This window comes from Glycine soja, chromosome 17, assembly GCF_004193775.1.
Source record: "Glycine soja cultivar W05 chromosome 17, ASM419377v2, whole genome shotgun sequence".
In the NCBI taxonomy this organism is placed as follows: domain Eukaryota; kingdom Viridiplantae; phylum Streptophyta; class Magnoliopsida; order Fabales; family Fabaceae; genus Glycine; species Glycine soja.
In genome coordinates, this window is record NC_041018.1 from 3,145,656 (window position 1) to 3,156,042 (window position 10,387).

General features: G+C 31.2%; 1 protein-coding gene across 1 annotated transcript; it reads right to left on the bottom strand.

Moving 5' to 3' along the window:
* Window positions 1-6,941: 6,941 nt before the first annotated feature.
* Window positions 6,942-9,921, bottom strand: LOC114392081 (guanosine deaminase-like). Its single transcript, XM_028353115.1, has 5 exons — window positions 9,775-9,921; window positions 9,300-9,359; window positions 8,736-8,926; window positions 7,397-7,501; window positions 6,942-7,306 (listed from the first exon to the last, which is right to left on the bottom strand). The coding sequence occupies exons 1-5, from the start codon at window positions 9,788-9,790 to the stop codon at window positions 7,118-7,120; spliced, it is 561 nt and encodes a 186-aa protein (XP_028208916.1). The 5' UTR covers window positions 9,791-9,921; the 3' UTR covers window positions 6,942-7,117.
* Window positions 9,922-10,387: the final 466 nt, after the last annotated feature.

Consider the following 10,387-nt stretch of genomic DNA (forward strand, 5'->3'; position numbering starts at 1 on the left):
AATTAATTATCATTATCATAACAACATTAAATACTAATTTAATTAGAAGTTTAACTTCAGTGTCATATATACATATAGATCGATAATAACTATACATAATTAGATTAATTTATTTTTAACAAGTTGTGATACAAAATTAATATATTATCATTAGACATTTAACCATGGTTAACCTAATAAATATTATATACAATCACATTTATTTACTTTTAACTACAATTGAGAAAGTTTATATATATATATATATATATATATACTCTCTTCTACTATAAATCGAAGAATGATAGCCTCTTAATTATTATTGTAATTCACAATTATAATATTATAGTAAAAAAAATAAGATTATGTATGACTTAAATGTATGAGACAAAAAAAATCATACATATATTTACTAGTATTAAATAAATAATATAATATTAGTCATTGTGTTGATGTTTAAGTATACAGTCAGCTTTAAATTTAACCTTTAATACTTTGTAAATTTTTTAACTCATTTTGATTTATGTCATGTCAGCATTTGTATCGATTATTACCTATAGTGATATCTATCGACACCAAAAGTGACATTAAGAAAAAAATAATTAATATTTTCAGTTTTTTGAAATGATAAATATTTCAAAACAAATAAAAAAAATATAATAAGTCACAGAAAAAAATATATAACTTAACTCAATAGTAGATTCCATTATTATGTGCAGTTAATGTCATCTTGGTGTCTCTAAGGAAGTCGTCTTTCATTTTTCATCGTCTTTGTTTATTCAACCAAGGACATGGAGCCCAACTGTTTCTTAATTATTAAAGTATGGGTTCAGCATTTGGTCGTGAAACTCGATTTGAATGTCATATGTCCATGGATAAATAAATTGAAGCTAACTTTTTTTTTTTGGATAAATAAATTGAAGCTAACTATTTTTTTGGATAAATAAATTGAGGCTAATTAACTTGATAACCGAAACTTCCTTTGAAAGTACTGTTCAAACTTCAAATATCAGCTAATATTTTTTTATCATTTGTAAATTATATATAAAAAAGGGGAAAATATATTTGGGTAAAAATATTAATTTTATTCTCATAAATTTTTTCTTATTAATTTAATCTTTATAAAAATAAAATATATTTTTATTGATCCGCATTGATAATTTCATTACACCTTTGACTATTATTTCATTTTTCCCTTAATCTCACCATGATTGCAAGAAAATTGGTTAGAAAGTGATGAAAAAATGTAATTTCTAGAAGATTTTAATTGTCATAAATTATTTAATTTATTTTTAGAAAATTTTAATTATTATAAATTATTTAATTCATTTATTTATAATCAAATTAGACATATAAATATGTTAGTTGCATTAGATTATTGTCTAATATAATTATCACTAAGGATTAATAAAAATATATTCTATTTTTACCAGAATCAAAATGATACAATTTTTTTTTATAAAAACAAAATTAATATTTTTCAAATTTTATAAAACTCCAAAAATATTTTAATCTTAAAAAAATTAGCAGTAAGTTAGTAAACTAGGGTTATTTTAAGCACATTTATTATGTCTTAGATAAACAAGACGTGTATTACATGACGCTTTACAAGACAAGATGTGGATTAGGGTAATGTTCGAAGAAGATTAATCATACAGAGAGAGTCCTATAAGAAGACTTCGAAAATAATTCTATGCGCGTCGTCTGTCCCGTGTTTGATTAAAATTTTGACTTCCAAGGGTTAATATTCTAAATTTTTTAATCACTTTGACTTTGTTCAGTAATGAACATCACCACTAAGGCAAAATACTTGTATACTCACGTCAGCACCTAAATAGGGATTTAGCTCTTTTAAAATAAAACACGGAGTTATAATTAATGAATGAAACTTGAAAAATGAATTTTTCAATATTGCCCAATGTAATAGTTATGTGTGTGCATTTTATTTGAATACTAATAATTATTTCTTACAAAACAATAATAATCATAAATCCATACTTTTCCTATAAAATTAAATCGTTTACCTTCGAGGAAGCATCATTTAGACTCGCACAAAAAATAGCCACTCGAACGTAGAGAAACTGGTAAGGAAGAATATCCTCAGAAGCTACAGCAGTATAGATGGCTATATTTCAGTCTTCAATTTTAATTTATTTTATTTTTATAGTCTTCAATATTCCTTTTAGTATTAAGAAGTAGTGTTTTTCCACATCAATTTCTATTATACTTTATATATATATATACACACACATTCGGTCAAACGACGAATATAACCGCTTATCTTAAAAACAAGGCTATTAGTATATTTTAGAGAAAATTTATTCTCAAAATCCAGTTTTTCACGTAACCATAATTGTAACTATTAACAATATATCAACTAAGCATATAATCTTATTTGTGAGGAAAAATCTATTAAAATTAGATCAATCAATTTTTTTTTAATAAAAATTAATCATTGCCAAAATAAATTAATATTTTGAATCTATAATAATAATATGATAAAAAAAAATATCTTTACTTGTGATTACATATGAAAATAAAACACTATTACTAAACGTGTAAATTAACTGGTAGCTTAATCAAAGGTCTATAATAATATTATTTTGTTGAAATAGAATTGTTTCCTGTAAAAAAAATACATATATTCTAAAATAAAATAAAGGAGAAGAGGTAAGTAATGTTAGATTTCATCTTAAGACCAATTGGCATTAAGTGAAGTTGACCAACAAATATATAAGCTGCACTCCAAGAATTGAGGCAGCCGATGTGGGACTTGGATAATACAACACATAAAGTCTCAACTCTCAACTAGGAGCAGAGTAAAGTTGTAGAATTGCACTGTTTGTTGGCTTGTAGCATGCGGCAATGGCTTAGTACTTCAAAAGAGAGTTTACTAATGAAAGGACAAAAAAGCAGACTTGCTTCAAAGTCATATCCAATCCAAGAAAAAAGAATAACAAGTTGCTGGCTGGTAAATGATAGCGGCGCTTGCCACCTCCACACAAGACCAATTCAAATGCAACAACCAAAAAATATCTTGACTAGATACTAGGGAAACAAAAAAAAAAGGGGGTCCAGCTATAGTTTTGGATATGATTCTTGCGAATTTAGTTAAGGTTTGCATTTTTTCTACATTGCATTGACCTGCCAAACTCCGCAATAACCGCTATAGTTTTGCCCCAGCCCCCAAGTTAAAATAATCCTTTCTTTCTACAAACTCTATTCATGATTCCCTTTTAATTTAAATTCAACTTAGTTGAAATTTTTTTAGTTTACAGAGTTTTTCTTTCCTATAAAATTTTCACTTTTTTTTTTGTTCTTGTCTCACTTCTTAAACCTCTACTTCTTATCGCTGCTTTTTCTAAGGGTGTGTTTGAAATAACCTTGGATTGAACATGACTCGTGTTTTTCCCCATCCATCAAGGTACTTGCTTTTCCGTTTAAAGCTTTAGAAAAATGTGAACGGACGTTTTCAAGGCTGCAAATGACAAACCAAACGTCTAACAAGAGCGCAAGATCTGCGTTCAATTATTAGGATGCCTGTAAGAAAGATCACAAGGACGAAACTTGATCCATGTTCTTTGTCTTCAGTGTGATGACAAGTGTAGTACTTTAATCCTATACTCAAGAAAAATCATCAGTAGCTTAAGTTCATAATACTTGTAATATGCTAACATTAAAAATACATTCATTTCAAGTGAAGCTTGACCTCAACATAGATAACATCAATTATGATAACCCTGATTTATAGTAAGAGTTACTTGGTTTTAACTCAGCCTCTGAATAGCTTCCTTAAAGCAGTCACTAGTCATCAACTACTTTGGAACTAGTATTATGATCGGTCATAGTGAGTGTCTCTCAAGTCTCAACAGAAGCATCCAATTGACAGGTACAAGGAAGGGTTACTTATTTTCATGCCTTTTTCTCGTTCCATATAACTGCTTTTATGCTATATTACAAAGACCCAATCATTGGCTGACATTGTAGGAAACAAAGTTGCTTCATGCACTACAATGCCTATAACACAGTTAATAGAAATAACATAAAAAATACTCAGCAAAATCTAACACCTCCCCGTCATCCTTTTGTACTATATCATACCTAAGGGTGTTTCTTCCTTTATCTCATAAAAATCAAGGAGTACTTTCTTTATATTCTGAAAAGGCTAATTTTACATTCTGAATTACTCTTTGCATAATGTAAAAGAAGTACTCCATAATTTTTAAGTACAGAAAACTTTAGCCCACACATAATCATCTAAGTATTTGGGCTTCTTAGCTATCCTGTAGGGTTCAGCCTGCATGGACTCCTTGCTGGACAAATTCAAATCCTCGGTTCCTAAATCCTACGTGGACCCATATTGTGTAGACTCAGACTTAGACTCACACTAGGAGCTCCTATCAGGGTATTTCATCCCAGAAATTATTAGGTTGTATTAAATCATCATGATTCCAACTAATCTATATGATGTGTAATTAAGAATTATTAATTATTTTTTATAAATTAAAAAACTTGAATATATGTTACATAGGAATTGGTTGTGACCATAAATGCATAACCACTTGGATTATTTACAAGCGGTACTCAAGCTCTCATTTTTGCTACTTTAGCCGCGGCTTATATAGGTGAATCCATGAAAGGCCATCGTTGACCAATTTTCTACAAAATAGTCCTTTTCATTTAGCTTGCTGCATATATATTGCGGCTCAATATAATCTACTTAGTAAACATCTATATTTATCTACCTATATCTATATAGATATAGGTAAATAGATATAGATATATATTCGATTAGTATATATTAATTTAAAACTATCCAGTAATTTCTCATTCCATCTCATTTCTCTGTCTTTTTAATTTTTTGGTTAAATTATTCATTTGATCCAGTTTCATGGTTCTTACCTTTTTAATTTGTATAGTTTGAAAATGGTTTAGTCCCTATAGTTTATATTTTAATTCTCTTTTAGTCCGTTTAGTTTAAAAGTATTTTTTTTAATCCCTATAATTTATATTTTAATTCTCTTTTAGTCCCTGTAATTTAAAAATTATAGAAACTAAAAAAGTAAGAATCATGAACTTATAGAGACTAAAAAGATCACTTTCAAAATATTATGGAAACTAAAAAATAATTAAAATATAAACTATAGGAACTAAAAAGACATATAGAGACTAAAAAAGTAAGAATCATGAAACTAAAGACCAAATGAATAATTTAAGATAATTTTTTTCTTCTTTCAATCAAACAACACTTTAAGATGTAAGAACATCATAATTTTTTTAATGACAAAAGAATGACCTTCGTAACACAATCAAGTTTAACACTGGGCGCTAATAAATAAAAAAGTTCAACACTGGGCTCAAATAATTAAAAGGCAAAAATCGTAGGAGGCCCTTAAAGGCCGCGAACAAAAGATGAATAGAGAAACCCATACCATTTCATAAGTGGTTTGGTTATTGAAGACCCTACTAAATAACAATCCAAAGAGCGAAATAAAGAAGGTTCTTGCTAACACACACCCTATTTTTGCTTATACACCTCCTTTCCCTTATTTCATAATTGTTTTTCCAAATATATCCTTTCTTTTCTTCAACCGAAAGTGTGCACCCCCTATAGTCTCCCTTTCATCCCGTATGAATCTATGATCTCATTGTTCTCGATTTTGTGTCTTGATTGAATCCGGCGTGGTTCCGCCGTTGTCAATCACACAAATACTGCCACCACCACCATTGCCCGTTCCATTCTCCATCAATTTCTCGTCGCTTCAGTCCAAGTGTTTCCTTGCCACAGATCTAGTTTCAGATGTTGCCCGCACATACCACTACGACAAAAAAACCAAACAAAATAGCAATGAAGGTTACTCACTTTGACGACGCCTGAAGCCTTCCATATTCTTCTCTGGGTCCACCGTCCAAGCCAACACTGTTGTTATTTACTTGGTCTTCAACGAGCTTGATTTCAACAAAGCATTTCCCTTTTCGTTCCTAAAAGTGTCATGCTTTTTATCGTGTTCTGTGGTAGACTAGGTTAATTCTATTTGCATTTTTTTTTTCAAAACAAAAGGATAACAAAAGACGTGACAACCTCCTTACGAGGTATTACAACTACAATGACTCTCATCCTGGGTATCAATAACGTTTAACCCACTTCTACCCTTCGAAACAAAATCCATATCCCATGTCCCTATCAATTATTAACCAATAAGGGCAAGAGATCAAAACTAGAACTAGCGCAGGCCATGATGGCATGATGCCAGTGTCGTGATGTTATAATTATTGCATCAGGCAACTAACTCATGGGGTAAATATTCCATATATACAATTATAAATCAAAGCCCTTGATTTTTTATTTGCACCAAGTCCACCCCTGTATCAAATTTCCTCAACTACTCCATATAACACTTCAATAACCCTCTTCTCTTGAACTAACCTTCCGAAGTAACTTAGACTTAGTCCGTTTCTAATATAATTGATTCATTTTCAATGCGCACAAACTCAAAATGATCCCCCAAGTTTCTACCTTAATTGGTGGTTTATATTACGGTGGCAGTAACTGAATCAGAATCATAGAGAGAACAAATCATTTTCAGGAGTTTTGGTAGGTTTGGACTCTCCCACAGCAACCTAAATTCCTCTTAAATCACACGATCACCCTCTCAGTCTTTTTTCTTATTTATAAGCAACATGCCTTATTTTTCTAATTATCCTTGCTTCCAAGTTACTAACTCTCTAAATTATTCTACTAACAATGTGGTTACGTATCGCATGGACTCCCAAAAATACTGTTGTTGGAAGTAGAACTCCAATGGCAATATTAGAATTTGGAATTAGAAATTCACAAACCACCCACTTTATTTTTACTCCAATGGTATTAAGGTTTGTTCGCACATGAGAACGTAGCTTCAGGAAATCTAAAAGTTTGATGTCAACATCAGCAGCAATGACATGATAAATGAGAAAAGCAATGTATCAAATATCCTCCTGTGTGAGGATGTATATTAGAATTGGTTAACAATGAGATAGTCATTATCTGAGGCAAATCCAACTTGTATCGTAGAATTTGTTGTACTCAAATGAGTTCAATCCACTATCAACAGTTTCAATAATTTAAATGAAAGCAATTCTGAAAAGAATGACATATCTAATACATTTGGAATTTTTCCTTTGTTTTCTCAAAAACCTCTTCAGCAATGATGGCCTCATTACCATCAGCTCTCTTAATTTCCAGTGTTGCTTTCTGATAGAATCCAGTACCTCGCAGTGCATCTGCAATGAAATCATCAAACCCAATAGCAATTGCTGCCTCAGCCTTCGCTCCATAAACCAACCTCTGTTAGAAAAAGAATAATGTAATAAGTTAGCTAGAAACAGGATAAACATGGTATAAAAGAGACACATAGGGATAACAAGCCATTCTAACCTTAATTCGAGAAAGGTGGATTGCACCAAAGCACATGGGGCAAGGTTCACAAGAAGCATATATTTCACAATCTGCAAGTTCTATCTGCTTAAGCTTCTTACAAGCCTGTTAAATGAAAACACTGCATGAATCATTTTTTATTTAACACTGCATAAAGTTTATTATATCTAGAAAAAAGAAGGCATACAGAGTCATACAATGAGCTTTAAGTTTTATTTGGAAGTTAAGAGCCTATAAAGTCACAGCACAGCTAGCACTTCTAAAACCTAGATAGAATGAAATTGATACTAGATGTCAAATTGTCTAATATTTAACCTGTTGTTCCAAAAGTGAGGCAACTGATCTGGTGGAAAATATATTATTTTAAAGTTCTTCACAGTGCTGCAGCATTGTCAACTGAGCAGACATGATCTGCATATTAGAATTTAACCAGGCAACAGTACCCTGAAGCATGCATAGCCTCATACCATATGTGTATAAAGTATAATCTTGTCAAATCTTTCAGCAGCATATCCAAAAAATTCAACAACAAATATTAACAGGGATTTAGCCACTTTCCAGCAGGTGACAAGATTAATGATTGTGTTCTACATGTATCAGAGTTCATCCCCTTTTTGGTTTTTCTTGCATAGATGGAACTGAGTACATGTCCAAAACCATTATATGATCACTGTCAAATCCTAATTGTTCATTTTACACACAGGCATGTCGTCAATAAAAATAATCTTAACGAGTGACGTAAGAGTTGCCCCCAATGAGCTAAAACTAAAAGAGGTGACCAAAGTTTGAGTGGTATCTACAAAAACCGTATCTGTTTGTTGATGATTATCCTTTTAATCATGTCCAATCAGAACTTATAAATTCTTAATCAGTAGATTCCTTTAGTCAAAATCATGAATAGCCACCACAAACTAGATTTCTCTGTATAATTCTTTGGAAAACCAGGACAAACGATTCTACACGTGCACTGTAGATATTCCCCACTTAACATTTACAAGTAACATTACGTTTACAAAAACAAGATAAATGTCAATTCACATACTCTTCTTACCACATTCTTTATTATTTATTAGTAGTCCATTCTTTAAAAAGTCTAATACTTGTTTTAAAAAGTAACCTTTGTCAAGACAACGAAATTAACATTGAAAAGTTAACCAATAATAGAGAGCACTAAAGAGTGTAATATTAACTTTGCTCTAGAATAAAGTATCCAATGGGGCAGGGCATATTCATCATGTGCAAATTTCAGTCAGAAAAACACAGCAATACTATTATTTGCTACAAGAAAATGTGTTTTTCCTGCTGAATAAGTAAATCACTTGGTTATTCAAAATCTAACCTCTCTTATTGCTGTCACCTCAGCATGAGCAGTTGGGTCTGTGTTACACAGAACCATGTTGTGACAACTAGCAACTATTTCATCATTATGAACTATAACAGCACCAAAAGGGCCTCCATCTTTGCAATCTACCCCTTTATATGCTTCTTCAACAGCTTTTCTTAAAAATTTGTGGTCTCTATCCTGCACGGCTGATTAAGCAATGATCACACCAAAAGAAAAGCAATAAGAGGCCGAGCAGGCAAAATAAAATCTCCAAATGGCTGTTTTCATTTTTAAAAATGCACAATCATATACTTCTTTACATACATGGGCTTTGAAAATTAGATATATGATATATCATTTGGTTTTCAAGCCTAATGTTTAACTATGTGAATAAAGAATTCAGGTTTCTTTCTATTGAATGAAATAAGATCATAAGACTCTGAAATCCAAAATAAATAAATCTGGCCACAACAGAATATCAATAAATAAGATGGCCTAAAATGAATCAATAAAAATCAGCCATGGATAACTAATAAGAAAACATTGCAACAAGAAATCTGAACTATGCAGAAGCATTACCTTCCTGATGACCAGCAAACGCAGCAGCTACTGAGACAGTTCCATCCTTAGTTTCCACAACTGAAGTAATAAAAAAGAAAAGAAAAAAAAAACATAAATAAACACAATGAAGTAAATGAAACATTGTGTTGTAAGTACACAATGCTTGTTCTGTTGTTCAGTTGGGTAGGGAATTTCAATTTTCAAAGATGCATATAATACTTCATTTCTTCAAATACAATTCCCAGAAGAATACTTCTACAGTTTGCAAATATCAATAGACAACCCAACACGTAGCAAGCATGTATTGCACAAAAAGTCCAAAAACAAACCGATAAAATAAAAAGGGTAGGCAAGAAAAATCCACAATCGTAAAAATCCCACACACCCCCGTAAAAATTGAAATCTGGGAAAACAGAATCATGTACTTTAAAACAGAAAAAGAGTATAAAAAAAGAAAAAAACAAGACAATGATAAAGGGAACAAGACATGTACCGTTAACTTCCTCCATGACAGAAGCGTTGGATGTGATTCTCGGAGAAACAGGTTGAGGTTGGGTAAGAAGGACGAGGTAGGAGAAAGTGAATGCGGTCCACGAAAAAACAGAATATGGTTGGTACGTAAATATAACGGAGGGAGGGCATGTGAAATTTCTATGCTAATGTTATTAAAATATTAATAATTAATAAATAAATACATTCACATCCACATTTTCACCCTTAAAATAAAGGACATGCATGAATTTAATAAACAAAAAGGGAGGTGCATGAATGAATGTGATGGTTCGGAGGGATATCAAACGAAGCTTCCCTTGCTCCGGAATAGTATGGAACATTTAAAAATTAAAATAAAATAATATAGACATTATAATTCAGGAGGTTGTTTATACAAAAAATAATTAAAGTAATTGATGTGATGTATATGACTTACCCATTACACGCGTTGCTCTACACCCAAACAATCCTATGCGTGTACGTTATGAAATTTTCTCAAGTTCCAAACAACTTTAGTCTTTAACCAAACACGTGGCCACATGGGATGATTTTTCATTTGCATTTTTAACTTGCTATACTTTATTTAAAAAAAGTTTTTTTTTTTTTCTGCTAAC